This window comes from Phyllostomus discolor, chromosome 5 (assembly GCF_004126475.2).
Source record: "Phyllostomus discolor isolate MPI-MPIP mPhyDis1 chromosome 5, mPhyDis1.pri.v3, whole genome shotgun sequence".
Lineage (NCBI taxonomy): Eukaryota > Metazoa > Chordata > Mammalia > Chiroptera > Phyllostomidae > Phyllostomus > Phyllostomus discolor.
Window position 1 is genome coordinate 78,862,040 of NC_040907.2, and position 24,339 is coordinate 78,886,378.

The 24,339-nt window shown below is 35.6% G+C and overlaps 1 protein-coding gene across 5 annotated transcripts in view; it reads left to right on the plus strand.

Moving 5' to 3' along the window:
- NUP153 (nucleoporin 153) overlaps positions 1–24,339 on the plus strand; it is a 77,533-nt gene that overhangs the window by 47,508 nt on the left and 5,686 nt on the right. For all 5 annotated transcript variants that reach the window (XM_028513608.2, XM_028513610.2, XM_028513607.2 and 2 more), the window contains 9 exons: positions 4,299–4,430; positions 5,228–5,326; positions 6,387–6,474; positions 9,139–9,261; positions 11,498–12,115; positions 15,041–15,235; positions 16,965–17,846; positions 20,367–20,723; positions 21,382–21,654. In XM_028513608.2, coding sequence (XP_028369409.1) covers positions 4,299–4,430; positions 5,228–5,326; positions 6,387–6,474; positions 9,139–9,261; positions 11,498–12,115; positions 15,041–15,235; positions 16,965–17,846; positions 20,367–20,723; positions 21,382–21,654 — 2,767 coding nt within the window. The remainder of the gene's footprint in view (positions 1–4,298; positions 4,431–5,227; positions 5,327–6,386; positions 6,475–9,138; positions 9,262–11,497; positions 12,116–15,040; positions 15,236–16,964; positions 17,847–20,366; positions 20,724–21,381; positions 21,655–24,339) is intronic.

The following is a 24,339-nucleotide window of genomic DNA, read 5'->3' on the forward strand; positions in this document are numbered from 1 at the left end:
CATCTGTAAGCATCCAGTTACAGTTCTTGACTTAATTTCACCCAGATTTGTGGGACCCACTTTTGATCAATCAAGTCAAAATATTGGTGACTAAGAATCAAATTTAAAATTGGTTTAAAGTCAATAATAATAAGAACCAGCAAGGGCAACCATATGGCTTAATGAGTTGGCATGAGGTACAGGTTATGTTCACTTAGTGTGTCCAGGTGTTGTAAAGGGTCTGTCTAAAGGGAAGAAAATCAGGCTAAGGTTGGAGATGGAAAGAAACATCCCTACAGAAATACACAAATGTGTTTATTGTGTCCTTCCTCCTCCTCCACATTTGATTATGCGCTTCACACAAGAAATTTTGAAAAATTGGGCAGTGAACGTACATAATACTAGCACCTAGATTCTAATATTTTGTCATATTTGCTTTAGCAAATAAATATTCATATATTTGGGGTGCATTTCAAAGTAAATTTAAGACTTAACTCAGTATACTTTACCCCCCCCACCATACTTCAGCATGCATTGCATGAACTAGAGTTAAATATTTGTTTTTTAATTTAGCAAGAATTTCCAGGTGATGAAATGTAAAATTAGTAGGTGCATCATTGAATGAATTTGACAAATGTTTACATCTCTGTAACCCAGAGTCCTGTGGAGGTGTCAGACATTTGCAGTCCTTTCACTAGTGCTCCTTCCCAGTTAATACTCACTGCCTCCACTCCTGGAAAAATTACTGTTCTCATTTTTCCCCCACTGTGTATTGGGTTTTGCTTGTTCCAAAACTTAATATCAGTACAGTTCAGTGTGCATTTTTTTTGGAGGGTCTGGCTGTTATGAATAATGCTGCTGTGAACATTCTTGTTGTACATTAATTGAAGACATGTTTATTTCTCTTGGGGTAAATGTAGTACCAAACAGGGGAGGCAGGAGTAACATTTTATACTCCCACCAGTGTGTGGGCATTTCTGTTCCTCTGTATCTCTACCAGTAGCCGACTGTCATTTTTTAAATTGTAGCCATTCTGCTTTGTGTATGGTGTTATATCAATGTAATTTTAATTTGCATTTCCCTAATGACTAGTAATACTGTATTCTTGTTTATGTCCTTATTGGCTGTTAGTATCATCATCCTTTGTGAGATTTCTGTTCAGATCTTTTGCCCTTTTAAGATTGGGTTGTTTTATTGAGTTGTACAAACTATGAATTCTGGACATAGATACTGGATTTTGCTATGTATGATACACTCCTTGTATAATATGTGCCCACACTTTTGTCCCAAAATTTCAGGAGAAATAATCTTTCATTTTAATTTTTTAATTCAATTTTTTATTTATTTATATTTAGATACTTGACTTTTTTATATTATAAAGGAATTTTAGCATTTTTTAGCATTTATTTTTTAACATATTATGGTACAACAAATTTTATGTAACAAATAATTAACAAAACACAAGAACAGGTACAAGGTATTTCAGGTACTACCCATATATAATACACATCCTTATTTTCCCTCAAAAATTTGTGCAAGAAAAGTGCACATTATACATGACAAAATACAGTATTTTGAATAATACATGTCTTACAAGAAGTCTGAACCTATTTATTTTTTCTCTATTATTTCTCTGTACCTAAGCAACTTTTTTGTCTCCCCAGGTTGCGGAGTTCTATGTTATTATCTACTGAAGATAATTAGTAGTGCTTTTATGTTTTTTCTAAATTCCTTTTTTACTTCTTGTGTAACCCATGGATTATTTAGAAGTGTGTTTAATCATGATTTTAATGTTTTGAAATGCATTAAGACTTCTTGTATAGCCCAGCATAACGTCTACTTGATGAATCTTAAAGAATGTATATTCTGCAGTTGTTGGGTATAGTGTTCTATAGAAGTCAGATAAGATGACTGATACTATTTCCTAGATCTTACTTATTCTTGCTCAACTTTGTGAGGCTTATTTGGGGGGGTCTGTCTGGTTAGTCTATTAAAATTGCTGAAAAATAGGAGTTAAAATTGTCAACTTACATTTGATATATTTTTCTCAATATATTAATACATAAATACTTGCTTCAAATATTTTGAGGTCCTCATTAGAACATACACCTTATACCTATTACAGTTTTTCAGTGATGTACCTCTTTTAATATTAATACATGCCCTTAAAAGTGTTTTTTGAAATATTCTTTGTCTTAAAATCTACTTTATCTGGTATAAATATAGCCAGCCACTCTTGTTAGAATAAGCTTTCTTAGGCTTATCACAGGTTATATCTTTTTTCAGCCATTTACTTTCAACCTGTGTCTGTATATTTTAGTCTCTTGTAGATAGTATATAGTTGATTCTTGCCTTTTAATTGGACTGTTTACTTGTAATGTAATTACTGATATGGTTGCATATGGCCTGCCAGTGTTCTAATTTTCCCATTTGTTTTTTTTTTCTTTCTTGTTCCTTTCAAAAGCCACTTTTGGGGGGGGGTAATTGAATATCTGTTTGAATTCCATTTTAATTACTTTTTGGCTTATCTGTCTCTGCGTGTTACTTAGTGGTTCCTCTTGGGATTACTGTGTATTTTACTTTGTGTTAATATTGTACCGCTCCCTTTGAAAATTTAAGAATCTTGTATCCTTATAGTTTGATTTACCATCACTCCCTTGGTATGTTATTCTGTCATTGTCATTTGTATTACATATAGATAGATAGGCTATAAACCTATCGCATATGATTTAAAAAATTTTTTTTAAATGGGTACAACTTTTTTTAAGGCTTTTATTTTACTTTATTTATTTTTAGAAAGAGGAGAAGGGAGGGACAAAGAGATGGAAAGAAACATCAATGTATGGTTGCCTCTCATGTGGCCCTCACAGGGGACCTGGCCCACAACCCAGGCATGTGTCCTGACTGGGAATCGAACTGGCAACCCTTTGGTTCCCAGTCCGCGCCCACTGAGCTACACCAGCCAGGGCTCACATAGGATTTTTGCTTTACACAGTTAACGAAATTAACGGAAAAAATTTATGTTTGCTCCCAAATTCTCCATTTCTTCCAGAAATCTGAGTTTCCATATAGTGTCATTTTTGTTCACCCTAAAAAACTTATAGAGCAGGTTTTATAGCAACAGATTCTCTTAGTTTTCTTTTACCTGAAAATGTCATTATTTTTCCTTTGGTGGCGGGCTTAACTCTACTAAGGTGTGATTTTATGTATAATAAACCTCATCCATTTGAAGTATCCAGATTGTTTTAGCTGGCATTGAACTCACTGAACTCACACTCGTGTCTCGTCTGTGGTGGGCAGCAGCTGAAACTCTTTAGTCTTAATTGGCTGTTCAGTGTCTGCCTTACACACATGTCATTTACAGGTCTGCTGGAGATTTGGACAGTTTATATGCAGACTTAGGGCTCCCCTTCTGTGGCCCTTCAGTCCTGCATCTCCACTCATTTTCTAGCTGCTCTGGTCACCTTGTCTGTCCTGTGATTCCTCCTCTAGCACATTTGCAGTTTTCTCTGAATTTTTTCTGTCTAGTGACACCAACTCAAAAAGAGAATATGAAGCTCACTCTGTGTTCTTCTCTTCTTCCAAGTCTCTTATTTCCTCTAGTTTCTGCTTGTTTTTGTTTGCTCTTCAGTGTTTTCAGATAATTTTTTTAATCCTCATCCAATGACATCTTTTCTTTGGCTTCTCATACACACCCCACCCAGAAGTTGAACCCACAACCTAGGTATGTGCCCTGACCTGGAATCAAACCTACGACCTATTGGTCCATGGGAGTATGCTCTAACTAACTGAGGCACACTGGCCAGGACTCAGAGAGGTTTTTTTTTAATATTTTGTCCGGAGTTTGTAATTGTTACCTGTCAGAGTATTGGTAAAATAGGAACTACGCCACCTTTAGCAGAAGCAGAACTCTTTGTTCTAAATGTGCGTCATTTGAGACTTGGGTGGCCTTTCCTAATATTGAGTTAAAAACCAAGGCAGTTCACCAAACTCATTAATACTGATATTTATTAAATGATAGATAACTTTGTTTCATGTTAATATCACAACTACAGTATATTATTTTCTTTCTCATTTTTCACTAGTTTGGCAGTTGGTATTGAGGTTCACAAAGTCATATAGCTGGCATATGGGATTCAAATTTTGTTTAGTTTGTTTTTTTTCCGTTCAAGAGCTCACATTGTTAAAACTGCATGGTGCTGCCTTCTTCCTATTTTAAATTTACCTGTAACTATATAAAATCTACTTTAAAACAAGAACAGATAAAAGAATGACATAAAAGATGAACCATATCATTATAAAACTTAATTGTGTTTCAGGAAATGGAAGTACCAGTGTTGCCAAAAATCTCTCTACCCATCACCAGTTCTTCACTGCCTACCTTTAATTTTAGTTCCTCTGTGATCACAACTTCATCACCAGTTAGTCCTGCACAGTCATCAACAAATAAGGTACAAAACCTTTGTACAAGTAGAGGTCATTTGTGATCTTTCTTATTGTTTATTTTAAAACATGTACCAGACTTCACCATGCATACTGCACCACCCATATCTTAACACTGTCCATGTATAATGCATGTCCTTATTTTTCTCTCAAAAATTTGGGCAAAAAACAGTGCATTATACACTGCAAAATGCAGTAATTCAGTTTAAGACAGTGATTAATTTTCGCTATGGAAATCAACTCAGTAAGAAGAGAAAAATGGAAGTGGTATTTTGCCTTTTTTTAAAAAATGTACATTATAATGGGGTATGTTGTAATGGGGGTGCTCTTCAATTCTTACGCAGCAGCGCACTAAAGAAAGAGATGATTGTGTTTGTTTCCAAACTGTTTTCAAATGAGATGCTTTTTTTTCTATAAGGATAGATTTATGTTTTTATTTTTCAAGTAGGATTAATATCTTTAATATGCTCCTTAAGTTTTTACGCTTTTGTTTTGGCTTTTACTTTTTCTGAACTTTGACTTTTTAAAAAATCTTCTAAATGTTTGCTTATGGATGTTATTTTTCTTCTTTAGACAAATATCCATGTTTGAAAACTGTATGCTCCTCTTCTAAGAGGAAGGCAGATTTTATAGCAGTTACTATTAAGTATTTTTGAGAAATTAAAAAGTGATTTTTAAATCTAAAAGGGGAGAATTTTGCTTTTGACTTCTTTGGAATAATTAGCTTAAGGTCTATTTTACTGTGTCAGTTTTCTTTTTCTAAAGAGTTCTCTTTTGTATTTTGTTTAATAATTTGGAAAACCAGGTACAAATGACCTCTCCAAACAACACAAACAGTCCCATGTTCAGATTTTCATCTCCAATCGTAAAATCTACTGAGGCAGATGTACTACCTCCACCATCTGTAAGTACCAACTAAAGAATATTTCATATTAATTGATTTCAAAGGCCACTGTATTTTTATCTCAAATCCAAGATACTATCAGTGGTAAGAAATAAACTATTTTTCTTCTGGGTTAAAAAAATCACAATGTACAGAAAGGATGAGTGAGTGAAAGCCTTTATTTTTGACTTCACACATCATGCACACACACAGGTATATTCCTTCTCTTATGTACCATTTGCAAGTTAAGGTGCGGACATCTTAATGCCCTTGATACTGTCCATGTTTCCCCTACATAAAAGGACATTCCTTTGTCCTTTTACAATACAGTATATCCACAATACAATTCTCATACCCACAAAATTTAACATGATACAATAATAACATAATCCATATTCACATTTCCTTATCGATCCCAGACTGTCCTTTAATTGCTGTTTTGTTTTCTCTTGGTCTTAGATCCAGTTAAGATTAGGACCTAATCAATTAAGTCATAATGCATTTAGTTAATATGTTTCTTGAATTATCTTTAACCTAGATAAGTTTTAGATATTTATGTTCCACAATATGTATTTGTTTTTCTTTGTAGTAGAAATAAATATTTGGGGTAAGAATTATAAGTTCAGTGTTAAGGTTTCCTAATTCTTATTTGGCATGTGTATCATTTTAACATGTTGCTCTTCATGTTTTTTACTGTGTCATTGTATTCTGTCAACCAGATGCCCCAGATAATTGTAGTTTCCCTGATGCATGCTTGAAATCTGTTTGTTGTCCAGAAAGTCTCAAACTTTTTGTTAGAAAATAACATTTAGCAACCCATACTTAGGCATTAGGAACACGTTACTTATGTATTGCTTTCAAAGAAAAAGGTACCTTAGATTTAAAAACTCTGCTGTTAAACTGTGAGACTCCATTTGTTACAAGAAGCGTCACAGTTTTAGAGATTGTAAAACATGAAAAACTGAATCTTAGAATAAATGAAATTCAATATATATTTTCCACTTGAAATAAAAAACACCCCTCTATTTGATACTTATTTAAAACTAATTTGACACTTAAAGGATAACTTTTCTCTTTACAGATTGGTTTTACATTTAGTGTGCCTGTTGCAAAAACAGCAGAACTTTCTGGCTCTAGTAATATTTCAGAACCAATCACAAGTAGTTCTGGTAAGTAAAAATTTCTCACAAATTTTCACATAGTTGCATACATTAGATTAATATTTCTAATTCTTTCACCTTTGGAAATTCTTATAAATGCTTTCATTTGAATCAAATTGGCTCTGAAAAGCAAACAAGGAGCTAATATCAACCTTTTGACAATAATACTTTTTAGTAATTATCCTCAGAGATATTTAGCTTCCTAAATGTAAATATTAACACTTTGATTGTGAAGGGGATAGTCACAAAGTGAATTTATGCATTGTCTTTGTTCAGTCAAAATAAGTATGTTGTAAAAGAAGTCTTGTAAGAAATCAAGAGTTGTCTACGTTGTAATTGCAGTGGATTTACTGTTAGATTCACAAGCATTTTTGTGTGTCATGATTATGACACATAACCTTTGCAATTAGTAATACATACTATCTGAACTCAAGAAATTGGCATAAGTGAGGGAGAGGTGAATAATCAGTTATTTCTTTTTTAAAAATAGTTTTTCTTTTTAGGATTTTGTTTATTTATATTTTTAGAGAGAGGGGAAGGGAGGAAGAGAAACATCAGTGTACGAGAGAAACACAGATTGGTTGCCTCCCATACACGCTATTAGTTTAAGGTGCACAACATAGCAATTCAACATTTATATAACTTATGAAGTGATCACCTTGATAAATCTGTTACCCACTTGACATATGTAGTTACTATAATATTATTGACGATATTCCCTAGGCTGTACTTTACATCCCTGTGACTGTTTTGTTCTATCAGTTTGTACTGTTTGTACTTAATCTCTTCCTCTTTTTCACTGATCCCCTCGTCCCCATCCCATCTGGCAACCATCAAAATGTTCTCTTATCTATGAGTTTATTTCTGTTGTATTTGTTTATTTGTCTTTCTGTCTCTTGATGGACATCAGGGCTCTTCCCACCTTTTGGCTGTTGTAGATGGTGCTGCTGTGAATATGCATGCATATGTATTTGTTTGAATACTCGTTTCAGTGTTTTGGGGTATACACCTAGGAATGAAATGGATGGGTCAGATGGTCTTTTGAGGAACCACAAAGTTGTTTTTCTCAGCAGCTAGCTTATTTCATTTTCCCACTTGCAGTATGTGAGGGTTTAAATTTCTTTACATCTTTATCACGCTTCCTTTTCTCTCTCTCTCTTTTTTTTAATAGCCATTGGTTGGCATTTCTCTAGTGATTAATGGTGTTGACCCTCTTTGTGTATTTGTTGGCCCTTTATATAACTTCTTGGGAGAAATGTCTAATCAAGTCTTTGCCCACTTTAAAATGGGTTTGTCTCTTTGCTGAGATGTAACCATTTTTATAAAGTCTGGATACTGTATACTTACCAGATATATGATTTGTAAATAATTTCTCCAGTTCAGTGGATTGTGTTTTCATACTTTCTTGATAATGTCTTTAGATATGCAAAGGTTTTTAATTTTGGAGAAGTTTAAATTTTTTTTCTGCTTGTGCTTTTGGTGTCATATCTAAGAATATATTGCCAAATTCATGGTCATCAGGATATTCATCCTAACTTTTCTTTTAAGAGCATTATAGTTTTCTTATATTTAGATTAGTGATCCATTTTGAATTAAGTTCTGTTTATGGTGTAAGGTATATGGGTAGGCAGGATTTTTTGAAACCCCTTTTTAATTGGCAAACACTCAAGTAGGAAAACCTGGTTACTTTATTATAAAAGATTTCAAATATTCCCTGAAGTTGAATGGTAGATTGAATGCCCATATACTCTTTACCCAGGTTCAACATTTACCGCTTTATGACCAATCTTATGTATCCCTCCTTCCCTTCTTCCCTTTGCACACATACAGACACACCTATCAGTTTACTTTGAAACAGTTCCACACGTATTTCATCTATACAGTCCCCTGTTAAAAATCTAACCACAAAAGCATCATCATACTCAAAATATAGATCTCTCATTTTAAGTAAAAGGATATGTTTGTTTTGGAAAGTTTGGGAAATATAAAAAGTAAAAGCAATAAATAAAAGTCACTCATCACTAGCGGCCACCCATTACTCTTTAGATGTAAATATTCAAAATCTTTTGGACTTTCTTACCTGTTTTTACCTATAACTGTGCTTTTAAGAAGGATGTTTTTGTGTAGCTGTGTAACATTTTACTGTGTTAGTGTTTTGTACATTGATGTTATCAGCCCCTCACTGAACATTTATCATCCGGGTTTTCAGTGTTGCAATGGAAGGATAGTTTCAGTCATAGGCCGAGTTTCTAGAAATAACTGGCTCAGTTAAATATTTGTTAAGGCTTTTTTAAAATCAGTATTATAAACTGCTATGTAATTGATTACATATTTCATGAAGGGAGTCAAGTTGCCTCAGTTGCCATATCCTCTTGAATGTTTCAGCTTGACTTTCTTAATTACCAGTGAACTCATTGGGTTGTAATTATAGTCTATATTTTTTGTCCTTCTGGAGGAGAGAGATGTACAATGTGGGAAATAGTATTTTTACTTCATTGTAATGGCAGTTTAACTCTGTACTGTTAAATAATTTGTTCATTATTTTTGAATTTCAGACTTTTTAATGATTTTTAGAAGTTGATCCATATATTGTCTCTAAAAGATCTTTTCAGTATATTTGAGTCCAGTGCTTTTTCTTGGCATAATATCTTTTATAATTAAAAAAAATTACAGCTCAAGATATCACTGCAGTGCACAGTACAAGCTGTAAGAAGCCAGATGAAGATTTTGAGGGCCCTTTTAGACCTGCAAAAACCCTGAAAGAAGGAAGTGTCCTAGATGTTCTGAAAAACCCCGGTAAGATAATGGCTGCCCTTGAGAAGGTCTAAAATTTTAATTACAAACTCATGATTTTATTTTAATGTCCTTTGTGGTATACTTTGGCTTTAAGAAAATTATGGCTCATTTGACAGGGGATTGACTTTTAAATGTAGATGTAATACAGTGTAATTCTTTTAGGGAAAAGATTTTAGAAACTCTACTTATTTCTTTAGAATTCAAGGACCTCATACTAAAATGAAATTGTTAAAAGGCAAGTATAGAAGGAGAAAATGAATTCTTATTAATAGAGGTAGGCCAACACTGAATAAAAGTAAATGAACTTCATGATATACGTGAGCATGTCTTTCTCACCAGAGTTTTGAAACTGCCTGGTTCTTCTCAGATTATTCCCCAGTTCTGATGTATGTATAACAAGGCCAGCAAACATTTGCTGATTCGAATGTATGTAAGAGACAGTCTCACTTGAAACAAGATACGAAAACTAGTAGGTAATAATTGAAAGCAATGACTAGAAATCAGGTGATAATTGAAGGCAGTAACTAGAAATCTTCAAATAGGAATAAGTTTTCAGTTTTACCATCAAAGAAAATAGTCACAAGTTCAATTGTGATGTGTATGATAAGAATGTAAAGATGTTTTTAAGGTAATCTAGTAGCTCAGAAATAATTTAGACTCAGAAGTGTTCATGTATAATTGAATGGGGATTTGAAAATAAGGTTGGCTTCTGCAAGATTTAGAAGGGTTAGGTTTTGTTTGGTTGAGCTTTCAGTAATTTAGATGAGTTTACTCAGTTATGGCAGAACTCCAGAATTCCTGTACTAGAATTAACCAAGTAGTAGGTAAGCATCAAATTTATATAGTTTATCTTCATGTAAGTTATACTGTACATTCAAAATGCCTACATCTCCCCCCTTTTAACTCCTTTTTAATAGCAAAAATTTGGAGGAGATCATATGTTCTTCTGAGTGAGAAATTAGGAAAATTCAAAAAAGTGGAAGGAATAGAAATCGGTGATACTTTCGTCAATCTTAGTGACTTAAATTAATCATTAACAACATGTTGACCACTAGCAATAAACAGCTATGTAGGATTGTTTGGCTCTTAGCTAAAAATAGCTTTAGGCTGAGTTATTTCTTGGCAGCACTAGAAAAATCTAACAACTTTCAGTTACCTTCTTCCCTTCTGATTTTCTTTTCCTTTGATGCTTAAGGCTAGAGAAAGAGGTCACTGAGTTTGTTGGTGTGAATAAAATAAAAATTAATTGGTCCAGAGTAAAGGATTGAAACATTTCCACAAATAAAGTGTACTTTCAGTGAATCAGTTCCATGGCAGCAGTTTGAGTAGCACATGGACTTTTCCCTCCTGTATTATTCTGTGTTTCTACTTGAATACCTTTGTTGTCTCGATATACCTTCAGTGGTTATAAAAAGGTATACTTACAATGTGAAAGGAACTGAGATTACATCTGAGAGATATTTGAAGCAATTTTGTTTGAATTTGTGTTTGTGTAACTTTGCGCAGGCCTGTATTTGAGTAGCATGAGCCTGTACACCATTAGGATTGACTGAGTAATTTTTGTACTTCTAGGCCTTACCAGATTTGTTGTATCTCTATTGTAGTGTATCATATTTGTCATTGAACTATTGCTATTTTAAAGCTCTGTATGAGTTTAGTGTAATTAAAAATAATTCTTACCATTCTGTTATACTTTGGAGGGACATCTGCCCAATGACCATACCTATACAGTTCAGCTGGTTTTTACCAAAAGTAGAGGATATCACAGTAGTGGGTTATGACTGGACAGAATTTAAAAATTATAGATATTGAAGTCATTATAGCCAAGAGAACACCTGAAAGAGACAGATGGGGAAGAAGACTATGAATATACTGTCGGTTATTGTCGCAGGAATGTGGAGTGTAGCAAGACATTGATGACAATAGTGTAGATCAGTGGATGACTATAACTAAAGCCTTACGTTAGGTATTGTTTGAATTATAATAACTAGAAAGTTTGAGAGGAAGAAGGTGATATATTATAAAGCATCCTTTGTAGAATGTTAACTAGGTGTCATTTATTTATGCAATTAATACATAGTGCTTTGGTGAAAATCACCTCTGAAGTACTCCATCTTGGATTGTAGTAACTCAGCAATAAGGTAATGCTATCTCCCAGTAATAATATTTCAGTTAGTGTTTTGATTAGAAAACCTTCCCTAACGTTTTTTTTCAACCCCTGCCCTAACCCCTGTAGGTTTCACATCACTGAAGCCAGATTCTCTTGCTGCTGATCCTACCACCACAAGCCCAGTAGTTTATACAAGACCGGCAATAAGTAGCTTTTCTTCTGGTGGAATCGGGTTGGGGGAAAGTTTAAAAGCCGGATCATCATGGCAGTGTGATAGTTGTCTGCTTGAGAACAGAGTAACAGACAGCAAGTGTGCAGCCTGTCAAGCGACAAAATTGCCACCAAGAGATATTGCTAAACAGACTGGAATTGGGACACCAAGTAAAAGTGGCAAAACAACTCTTCCTGCATCAGGGACAGGTTTTGGAGACAAATTTAAACCAGCAGTAGGAACTTGGGATTGTGATACCTGTTTAGTGCAAAATAAACCAGAAGCGATAAAATGTGTAGCTTGTGATACACCGAAACCTGGAACCGGTATTAAGCGAGTCCTTACCTTGCCAGTGACTTCAGAAAGTGCTGTCACTGTGGCTGCTTCATCTTCCAGCTGCACTGTGACCACTGGTACCTTAGGATTTGCAGATAAATTCAAAAAGCCCAAGGGATCTTGGGAGTGTCCAGTATGCTGTGTTCCTAATAATCCAGAAGACAATAAATGTGTGTCCTGTATGTCTGAGAAACCAGGTACGTTTATGGCTGTTTGGAATAATTTTGCTCATTATGTTAGTAGAACATTTTAATTTATTCTTTGTAAAACCTCTAAGAAAAACCTGAATGTTTTAAATGTTTCACGATGAGCATTTTCTTAATACATCTTAACTTTTAAAGCTATATTGAGATTAAAATGACTTGCTTGGGGCTGGATTTGTATATTTTCTTAGGATAGGCTGTGATTTAATACTTTGACCTCTGTATGCATTTTTATCAGAAACTTCTTGCTCTTTAGGATCATTTTCAAGTTTACTGTTACACATGTTGAATGGTAATGGGGCAATCTTAAATCTCTACACAGAATAAAATACTGCTTTGTCTCTCTTTCTCTAAATAGAAGGTGAGGATGGCTAGTGGTCATTTCCAGGGAAAGTTTCATTAAAGGGTGGACAACATTGCTTTATTGAAAAGGCTGTCGCTGGATGTTCATGGCGATACCTGTACCTGTATGCTCTCTGCCAGAGATGCTGCAATGGTAGTGAATTACTGAAGCATCAGTGAAAATTCTAACTTTGACAGCTAGAAAAATGGAGTTAGATTTAGGTTTTTCCTGTTTCTCTGTTCAAATTTTAAAGAGTTAATAAAGATTCACATCTGGAAATGACTCTGCTGTTTTTGTAATACTGTTATAAAATTATTTGGTACAGATAATATGGTGACATGAATACTAAATAAAACATGTAACTATCTTGGGAATTACTTGCGTAGTTTTATGTCTGCAGTGAAAAACTTAAGTTACTAGCCTAAACCCCTGTTTGATCACAAGGGGTGAGCCATATTTCTAATTCCTACTGGACATCTCCATGAGAACAAGATTTCAAAATCTTCATTTCTTTCCCTTTCCACCTGTGCCACTCCTCCCCTAAAAAAGGGAAACAAGACCTTGCTGCAGGAAGTGGAAGCTAATTTTGAGTTAATGGGGGAATAAAGTGTTGAGTCCAGCAGGGAATTTTTACAGATAAACAAAGGAAGCTTACATATGTATTAAAGAACTTTGCATCTTGTAAATGAGCCATTAGTTCAAGCAGAGGAGTGATGCGGTCAAATTTATAGTTTGATAAATCACTTGGTGGCTTTTTTGAAGGATAGATTGGAAGGCGACAAAATTTGGAGACCAGAGGACAGGTTAGAGAAGTTGTATCAATAATACAGGCAAACATAATGGTGATGTGTACTAATGAAATCAAGTAAGGATGGGAAGGATGTAGAATAATGTTGAATACATGACAATTTCAAGCTGCTGAAGTTGACTTGCAGATATATGTGAGGCTTTTGGGTATACTGATAATGGACTCTCTAGGCTAAAGACACAGATTTGGAATCATTAGCTCATATTTTTCTAATAAGTCATGGGAGTGGAAGTGATGGAAAGTGAGCGGAGTGAATAGAGAAGATGGTCTAAAAATGAGCTCTGCTAACTTAAGGGAGTGGCAGGAAGAACACTTTTGGAAGTTAATTTTTAAAGGAATACCCAGAGAGGAAAAACGTGGCACTGGTTTCTTCTTGGAAGGATGGATTTAAGAGAACAAATCTCATTAAGAAAGCTGTTATTCAAGCAGTAGAAGGGTCAGAAAAGAGAATGAAAAAGATTTGAGAAATATGTAAGGGAGGAGGAGTCATCTATTCAAGCTAATCAGGTGGATAGTGGAAACACCAACCAAGAAAGAATCCACAGGGATGAAGCTCAGAAGTGTGGACTGTAGGTACACAGATCAGGAAACTGTTTTGTTGGTGAGTAAAACTATCAGAGTAGATGAGAATTTGTGAGCAGGGCAACAGCCCAGTGGTGGAACCTCAGGGTGCAGTTTTATTGGCAAGATGGAAGAAAACATGCCAGTAAAACACAGACATCAAGGTAACTGGGAGAAGTGATGACAAATGGAGAATATTTAGAGACACAGGGGTATCAGAGTGCATGGCTTCACTTAACACTATACAGGGTGAGGTAAAAGTAGGTTTACAGTTTTGAGTACACAAAGCAGTTTATTCATATATTATTACATTATGTTCCATATGAACAACTGTAAACCAGCTGCTGCCCCACCCTGTATTTCTTCATACACTGTGCTTTGGTGAGCCATTCTTCCTGTGCTACGTCCTCTGCCCACAGAACTTTCTAGTTCTGTTTAAGAATTTAAATCTCATGTCTGAGGATCCTTCTCCTGCCCCCTTAGTCATTTCTTCCTTCTTTGTACTCTTGTATTAGCTCATTTAATCACTTTTCATTTTGTTGATGGTGCTACTGTGCATTTATTTTACTTTTCCCTTTTAAGACGATGAGCACCTTCAGGAAGTTAAGCAACATGTTATTCATCTTTGCGTGCCCAGAATATAAATGCATTATCGTGTTTAGTAAATGTCTGTCAGCTGGCTAGCTTATAACAAATGCCAGTAGGCGATGTTAAACAGAATTGCAAAGTGGGTGATAGAACATCTGTGCAAAAATGATCATTTCAAAGGCAGAGAGACCTGTGTTTTGAAATTGTGAATTTAATGTGGTCTGTGGCTATGTATTTTATTTGTTAGGATATTGCCTACAATTTATATCTTATGTTTTATAATGCTGTACTGTTTTAAGAAATTGGACAAAGATTTTTAAGGAAAATTTAGTTTTTTAGACTGTTATGAGCATGATTTTTAAAAAAATCATGTCTACTCAAACTTGGGCTTAAAGGGTACTTATTGCTAAGCAAGGTGAGTGTGAAACTGCTCATTTATAAGATTAAGAGAAATCTAAAATCTCTTCTGTTTTTAACAGTGAAGATTTATATTTCTGGCATTTTCTCTGTCTTAATAGGAAACACTAAGAAAAACTGGGCATTTAGACTTAGTGGTGTCATTAAGATAATGGCATAAGTATAAATTAGAATTTCTGTGTGTTTCTGCATTGTTTTTTAGGAAGCTCAGTACCTGCTTCAAGTAGCAGCACCATCCCTCTTTCTCTGTCTTCTGGAGGCTGCTTAGGATTGGACAAGTTCAAGAAACCTGAGGGAAGCTGGGACTGCGAAGTATGCCTAGTGCAAAATAAAGCTGATTCCACCAAATGTGTGGCATGTGAAAGTGCCAAGCCAGGCACACAGTCTGAGTTTAAAGGTAAGCCATTGGTAAAGCGCCTCCTTGTATTGCCATTTTAATGTGTGAAATATTTGCAAACAACATTAGTTTTTAAAATTTTTCATTCTCTATTGAAAATTCACAAAGTGAGGTATGGTCTTGGAGTTTTAGTTCCCATCTGTCTCTGAATTAGTTGGATTATTTACTGGCCAGCAGTGAAGTATCTTTTCTGCAGCTGGGAAAGGAGCTATTCTGTCTTAGAATATTGAGTCTGAGACTGTAGCTTTTTATTTTTAACTGTTAACAACCCTTTGACATCTAGATGAATTTCCTGACTTTTATTTATTGGAGTGGAAATTCATGGCCCTAGAAACTTACCAGAAGTAATCTAGACTTGGACTTTGATTTCCCAGAGTATGTCCCAGAAAAATAACTCTGTTAATATATAAATATAAAAGAAGAACCTTTCAAAGTAATTTATGCTAAACTCCCTGGAGGCCAGATTTTTCAAATCTTTATATTTCTATAGGAATTATTTCATATTTCATATGAGACATATTCTAGTCAAAACTTTGATAAAAGCTTTTAGAAGAAGATCATGCTTTCTAGTCCCCTTTAGTTTCTTCTGTGCCGATATTTCATGGTCCCTTTTCTATATTCTCTACTTGTACAAATGTGTTCCTTTGAAGCAAAGGGGATATCTAATTACTGTTTTGGGCACCTTTTATTTTTAGCTTTCTGTGTAATATCACTTAAAATTCTTAGAGACCATGTGGATAGCCATTTACCTTTGAGATTCTGATATAATATTTCAATTATGTTTCTTAGGGAAAGAAAGTAGGGTAGGTATTCATAAAAAAGGGAAATCTGAAGATGAGGACTTGCAAAACTTGGCTGTCATTTGTCTATTTACATATGGGTAAGAAGAGTAATGCATAAATGCCTTGAACCCTTTCCTGATTACTGCTTTGAGACGGTCAGCCAAGTGCTTCATTTCCAATTTATTTGCTATAGAAGCATTATGAAACCAAGACTTTGATCTTGTCAATACAGTATTGTTTATTTTTTAAATATTGTTTCCACTGATGTAATTCTTCTGGTTCTTTGATGCTAAATTAAAAAAAATTCTTGGGTAAATAACACATTCATAAGACCTACATATCAAGTTATGACAAGATTCAGAGTGAAAAGCCTACTACCTCGTGTCCCCATTGGCTCATTTTCTGTCTTTCCTGACTCTGCCTTGTTAGATTATATACCATCTGCCTGCCTTTCTGCCTCCTTGATTTTATCACAAATTAGCTCGGACATACATTTGTTCTTTATTCATAGCTGCCCAGATTGCATGTAGTGTTTTGTGTGTCCTTGAGTTTATCTTTAAAATAAAGACACAGTTATAGAATTGCTGAGTAGAGAATATATATATTTATAATTTTTTGGTAAATATTGACAACATGCCTTTTATACTTTTGTGCTACTTTACATACCTACCTACAGTGTATAAAGTATTTGTTACTCCTAGAAACACTGTTTTATCACACCTGTTTGAGCTCTGCCAGTCTGATAAAAGTAGCTTGTCTATATAGTTGTGAGGATTGAGATATAGTTCTCATAGTAAATTTGGGCGGTTTGGTGTATGTTTACTGCAGTTGCTAATACTCTTCAGAGTAGGCCTTTTTTCAAGTTTGTGCCTTTGGTTTTCAGGCTTTATATTTGCTTGAGAGAATAACATTAATTCAGTGTCTCTTTGGTATCTTGTATTTTAAAGGCTTTGGTACATCTTCCACATCTTTGAACCCAGCAGCCTCATCCTTCAAATTCGGTATCCCATCTTCCTCCTCTGAGCCTTCACAGACTTTAACAAGCACTGGAAATTTTAAATTTGGGGATCAAGGAGGCTTTAAAATAGGTGTGTCATCAGATTCTGGGTCTTTAAATCCCATGACTGAAGGCTTTAAATTTTCTAAACCAGTAGGGGATTTTAAATTTGGAGTTTCATCTGATTTTAAACCTGAAGAAGTTAAAAAGGACAGTAAGGATGATAATTTTAAGATTGGACTTCCTTCTGGTTTAAACAATCCAACTTCTTTAGCTCCGTTTCAGTTTGGGGTGTCTAGTCTTGGGCAGCAAGAAACGAAAGAGGAACTGCCTAAGTCTTCATCTGCAGGCTTTAGTTTTGGTACGGGTGTAATCAGCTCTACTCCTGCTGCTGCTAACACCGTGGTGACCTCTGAGAACAAGAGCAGCTTCAGCTTTGGGACTACAGACACCAAGAGTGTCTCAGTGGCTCCTTTTATATGTAAGACATCAGAAGCAAAAAAAGAAGAAATGCCTACCACCAAAGGAGGGTTCACTTTTGGCACTATGGAACCTGCTCCCCTGCCGTCTGCCTCATTGTTTGCTTTGGGAAGGACAGAAGAGAAACAACAAGAGCCTGTCACCTCTACTTCTCTGGTGTTTGGGAAGAAAGCTGACAATGAAGAGCCAAAGTGTCAACCAGTGTTTTCCTTTGGGAATTCAGAGCAAACCAAAGAAGAGAGTTCTTCCAAGTCGACCTTTAGTTTCAGTGTGGCAAAACCATCTGAGAAGGAGTCTGAACAGTCAACCAAGGCCACTTTTGCTTTTGGATCTCAAACCAGTACTACAGCCGGTAAATATTAAACATTTTCTTTTACGAGAGTCTTTGATATCTAGACAAAAACAGTAAGTCAAGGAATAGTTTACATTGAATATATGTGAGCGAGACCAGTGACAGAACTCTCTAGAAAGGAGCCTAGGATTTTCGGTTGTAACTGCTCCAAACCCCATGATTCTGATAAGTTATCTACGGATCTAATTCTGAGAAATACAGCTCTAATGGAAAGCCCACAATATTGCACAGTTGTTCATGTCTTTATTCCTTCTTTTTGGGCTTTATAATCAGAATTTGCTTATGCTATTCAGGAAAATAGGCATTCTTTCTTAAGCTCATGAATGTTTTTTAACTAATGAAATCTTTATATGTAGGCCTTTATTACAAATAGAGATAACCACAAGTAAAGATAACCAGTTGTCATCAGCCATGTAAGGAACATAGACAAATATAATTGATCCCTGAGAAATAGAAATGATTATGAAAACTAAAATTCTGAAGAAAAAATGAAATAGCACTTTTAAAAGTTAAAAACATGGTTGATGAAACAAAATCATTTCTCTGGTCTGAATAGCAGAAAAAACAGCTGATAATCAGATTTGTGAACTGGAATTTTTCAGAACACAGTGCTGCAAAAGTATAGAGTGATTGATCTGAACTAGATTCACAAGTTGTATTGGGATAAGAGTGCTTAGAAATGAGAGAGAGCAGTATGAAGGAACTATCAAAGAAGTGACAGAAGAAAATTTCCTAGATGTAAAGAAAGACATTGCTCTTAAAAATGGAAGTGGCCCACTCATTGACAAAGACCAGTGAAATTTTAGGACACTAAGTCAAAATCCTGAATGCTTTCAGAGAGAGAAAAGCTGTTTGCCACAAGTAAACAGTTAACAAATTAGCATTAGACTTCTAGTTTGTAACATTAGATGCTAAAAATGCAGCAATGTCCTCAAAGTGAAAATGGTCTTTGAACCTAGAATTCTATAACCAGCCAAATTTCATCAAACGTAAGGGTAAAATACAGATGTTTTCAGATAAGTAAAGGATTAAAAGTTGAGTGCCCATGAATGTTTTTGAATAATAAATTGGAAACAAAAATAGTATGAATAGAACAAGTAGATGTGAGTAGTTTCTGTGCATTAAATTTTTACTTGGAAATTTAAAAACATCCTTCAAAGAAAATAAAAACTGACTTATGTACTATTGGGAAAGGAATAAAAGTGAGGTAAGTTCTAATCAAATTTAATCACGGCACCTCTATATTGTTTCTGTTGAAGTGGATACTCATAACCTCTTATATACCGATTTGAAGGTGAGTGCAAATGGTCCATTTTTTGTAAACCATACTAATGCTCATGCCATAGTGTGGCCAGCCCTGTGTAGTAGACAGCATTGGAACTGAGACATTATTGGAAAAGTTTCAAAAAAAAAAAAGTCTTAAATGAGGTGGTCGGATTCAGGATCATCATATAAAAATCAATAGCTTTAATCAAATAGCAACTCTTTATTTGGACAACATATCTTATTTGTATTTTCTGGCATTTCTAATATGTATTTTACAATAGCTATAGACTTTGTTATTTGGTAACATAATAAAGACATATTTAATACTTGTTCCTGAGTGATAATATTTCCCTCCCCTCCAATACCCTCCCTGAATATAATTTCAGTTTTTAAAGGAATTTTTGTGGGTCTTTACAAGCTAAGCTATTTCTAAAATTCATCTGGAAGGAAAATGCACAAAAATTTTGGCAAGGATGACAGGTACACAGCCAGGTTTACCTTACTAAGTATCAAACCAGACAGTAAAGCTACAATAGCTAGAACAGTCTAAGAATAACTGTAAAAGAAACAAATGTACATATATTTGGAATTTAATATGTCATAAAGATATAGTTATAAATTAGAGAACAAAGGATATACTAGTCAATAAATGCTGTAGAGAAAATTAACTATCATTTGGATAAATTGAAGTTCCAGTCCTGCTAACATAAACTGCAAAATCAGATTTATAAAAGTATAGTTAGCTGCCCTGGCCAATGTGGCTCTGGATTGAGTGCAGACCTGCGAACCAAAGGGTCCCTGGTTCGATTCCCAGTCTAGGGCACATGCCTGGGTTGCAGGCCAGGTCTCCAGCAGGCATTGCAGGAGAGGCAACCACACAGTGATGTTTCTCTTCCTCTCTTTCTCTCTCCCTCCCCTTCTCGAAAAGAAAAAGCACAGTTACTTTCCACTATCTGAATTTGTTATTCAAGCACAGTATCTCTCCAGTAAGATTTGGATTTAAGGCATATTTTTAATTTTACTAATCCAAGCTGAAGGTTTTCCTATGTAAGACAGAAGAAAATCTATAGAAGAAAAGATGACTACATTAACTACATCAAAATTTAATATACTATATGCCCATTTGATGAATGAATTAATTTATATAAAAAATTGTGTTTTCTAATGACTTCTTAGATTGTGGGATAGGAAAAATGCTTTCTGTTATTACTTCTTAAAGTTTTTTTTGTTTGTTTCTTAATTTCTGTCATACAGATCAAGGTGGAACAAAGCCAGTTTTTAGTTTCTTGAACAATTCCTCTAATTCAAGTACCCCAGCCACTTCAGCTGGAGGCAGCATATTTGGTAGTTCCACCTCTTCCTCCAGCGCACTGGTGGGTGCCTTTGTGTTTGGACAGGCCAGCAATCCTGTGAGCAGCTCTGCCTTCGGTAACCCTGCTGAATCCAGTACATCTCAGCCTTTGCTGTTTTCTCAAGAGAACAAACCAGCAACCACATCTAGCATGGGTACAGCTATTACCCCATTTGTCTTTGGTCCAGGAGCCAGTGGTAATAATAATACTGCAGTCTCTGGTTTTAACTTTGGAGCTACAACCACATCTAGTTCTTCAGGTACTTTTGAAAAAGAAAAGAAAAAAAAAACATGCATGAACTTGCATTGGCTTTAGTTAGGAGTATATCAACTCTTAGGAATACAGCAGCTTATCAAAAAACGGCATGGGTGCCTTCATGTCATCTATACTTGGGATTTTGTAGTTATTCACCCTGTGGTATAATGTATATCTTGTGTTTAAATTTAACATAACTAACTCTTGGAAGCAGTTTTTCTAATTTCATCAGGAGTGTTACCTTTAGTTTTTCCTTGTGTTCTTTTTGGAATGTAAGTTGTTAAGTAGTGAGATACCAGGGATTATTTTATTAGACATTAGTCCTTATTGTATAGTATATACATGATTATAGCATTAGCTGATTTCTGCAATGTGTTAAAATTTCTGATGAGGTCAGTTGTCTTCTTAGATGTATTCCCTTCACCTAAAACCTTTTTGCTTGTGAAGGTGCAGAGTCTTACTAATAGAAGTTTTAGTTTTTATGGATTCTATATAGTTTTACTAAACAATGTATTCTTACAGTCATTTTCAAAACTTGGTGGGATTTTTTCAGTAAGCTAAGAGTTTGAAAAGGAGTTTGAATTTTGCTTTGACTTCATAGAGATTTCTTGAGGATTATCTGTAGCCATCTTGATGATTTAAGTAATTCTTTGGGCCTATAGGATGCTCCTTTGTGTTTGGCACTGGACCTTCAGCACCATCTGCCAGTCCAGCATTTGGTGCTAACCAGACCCCAACATTTGGACAGAGTCAAGGTGCCAGCCAGCCTAACCCCCCAGGCTTTGGATCTATATCATCTTCAGCAACATTATTTTCTGCTGGTTCTCAGCCTGCACCACCTACTTTTGGGACAGTGTCAAGCAGTACCCAGCCTTCTGTGTTTGGACAACAGCCTGGTCAGTCTGCATTTGGCTCTGGAACAGCTCCAAATTCCAGTGAGTGTGTATAGTAGTGATGTAGTTTGTATTTGTACTTAGATTCTGTACGTCTTAAGTGTAATTGTTTTCTTTGAGCTTTGAAATGTATATGTCTTATTTTTTTGTCTTAAATTCTTTGGGCCTATACGCTCAGCAGAATAGAGAGGTGTGTGTTTAATTTTACCTATAAACCACATTCCCAGCTTTGGCACATTAAGCATTTTGAATGTATTAAAGCTTTAAGGCAGTGATTTTCAACCTTTTTCACCTCATAACACACACAAACTGCTGAAATTCTGTGGCACACCAAAATATATAGTATATATTTTTTGCTATTCTGACAAAAAAAACCCCTGCTATTGTTGGGTTGGCCGTTGTCATTTTTCTATTTGACAGTCTAAGGGAAAAAGAGGTCAGTGCTCCTGACTATTTAGTCAGGTATTGCAAGTTTCAAAAATTCTTACTGCACACTGATTAAAAATTGGTGCTTTAAGGTATTAAAACATTTGGTTAAAATGTAGTTGTATCTTAACTCTTTGATTCAGGTGTTGGATTCATTCCATCTCTCTCCTCCCCATCTGCATTTTGGGGCATTCTAGCCTAGATTTCAGGTGTAGTGTTTTCTAACCTTTGTGACTGGATTTATTTCAGAAAGTTCTACCCCAGCTCTGGTCCTCTTTCCTGGGACACTCCAGCTGATTGTCTCTTGATACTTTCCATTTGATGATATAAACCTTTCCACTTGTCTTGCATATTTAAAGGTTTCTGTGGTTTTTTAAAATACAGTCAATGACATGGTATTATGCAGGGTGGGGCAAAGTAGGTTTATATGGAAAATATAAGTTGTTCATATGAAAAATAATACAATAATTAAATAATATAAAAAAACCCCTTTCATGTATTCACAACTGTAAACGTACTTTTGCCCCACCTTGTAAATGATGTATTTTCTCAAAATTGCACTGTATTTTTCTAATTGTGAAATATAACCTCATATAGGGAAGCATGAAATACAAGTGAAGAGTATAATGTTGAAGCAAATTCTTATATAACCACATCCCAGGAGCCCCTTCTGTGTCCCTTTTTGAACACATTTCTCTCTTTCATTTGTTCTAATGGTGTTTTGACGTTTAGGGTAATCACTTTTCTTGGTTTTTATTTAAGGTTAACTACTAATACATACATCTCTCTAGAAATACGTTTTTTTTTAATATATTTTATTGATTATGCTATTACAGTTGTCCCATTTCCCCCTTCTCTCCCCTCCACCCTGTACCCCCTCTCCCACCCACGTTCCCCCCCTTTAGTTCATGTCCATGTGTCATACTTGTGAGTTCTTTAGCTTCTACATTTCCCATACTATTCTTGCCCTCCCCCTATCTATTTTCAACCTACATTCTATGCTACTTATTCTCTGTACTTTTTCCCCCTCTCTCCTCCTCCCACCCCCCTGCTGCTAGCCCTCCATGTGCCCTCCGTTTCTGTGGTTCTGTTCCTGCTCTAGTTGTTTACTTAGTTTCTTTTGGTTTTGCTTTAGGTGTGGTTGTTAATAATTGTGAGTTTGCTGTCCTTTTACTATACATGTCTTTTCTTTATCTTCTTTTCTTAGATAATAAGTCCCTTTAGCATTTCATAAAATAAGGGCTTGGTGATGATGAACTCCTTTAACTTGACCTTATCTGAAAAGCACTTTATCTTCCCTTCCATTCTAAATGAGAGCTTTGCTGGATAGAGCAATCTGGGATGTAGGTCCTTGTCTTTCATGACTTGGAATATTTCTTTCCAGCCCCTTTTTGCCTGTAAGGTCTCTTTGGAGAAATCAGCTGACAGTCTGATGGGAACTCCTTTGTAGGTGACTGTCCCCTTATCTCTTGCTGCTTCTAGGATTCTCTCCTTCGTTTTTACCTTGGCTAATGTAATTATGATGTGCCTTGGTGTGTTTCTTCTTGGGTCCAACTTCTTTGGGGCTCTCTGAGCTTCTTGGATTTCTTGGAAGACTGTTCCCTTTGCCAGATTGGGGAAGTTCTTTATTATTTGTTCAAGTAACTTTTCCACTTGTTGCTCCTCCCCTTCTGGTACCCCTGTAATTTGGATGTTGGAATGTTTAAAGGTGTCCTGGATGCTCTTAAGCTTTTCCTCGATTTTTTGAATTCTTATTTCATCATGCTTTCCTGCTTGGTTGATTCTATCTTCCTTCTGGTCCACTGTATTGTTTTGAGATTCAGATTCCTTCCTTTCACTACTGGCTCTCCTCTGCGTATCTTCCTGCATCTCTTATGGTAACCTGCATCCTTTCATCTAAATTGCACCCAAAGTTAATCAATTCCGTGAGCTTTCTGATCACCAGTGTTTTGAACTGTGCATCTGATAGATTGGCTATTTCTTGGTCGCTCTAAAGGATGAGTCCTGGGGGACTGATCTGTTCTGCTGGAAACATGTTTTATGTCTTTCCCTGTCTCTCTCTCTCTTTTTTTTTTTTTTTTCTTGGTCTGGTTGTTCTTGTTACGGTGGGAGGCGGAGCCTTAGGTGATCACCGGGGCTGGGCACCTCAGTCGCTAGATTGTGACGTTATATGTGGGGGCGGGAGCGGGGATGGGAGGGAACAATGGCGGTAATTCCATTCTCCTGGGCCCAGACACTTCTTTGGGATCCTGGGCTGCAAGCTCTGCCCTGGTCCACAATCGCTGCCTCACTGGGTCCCCC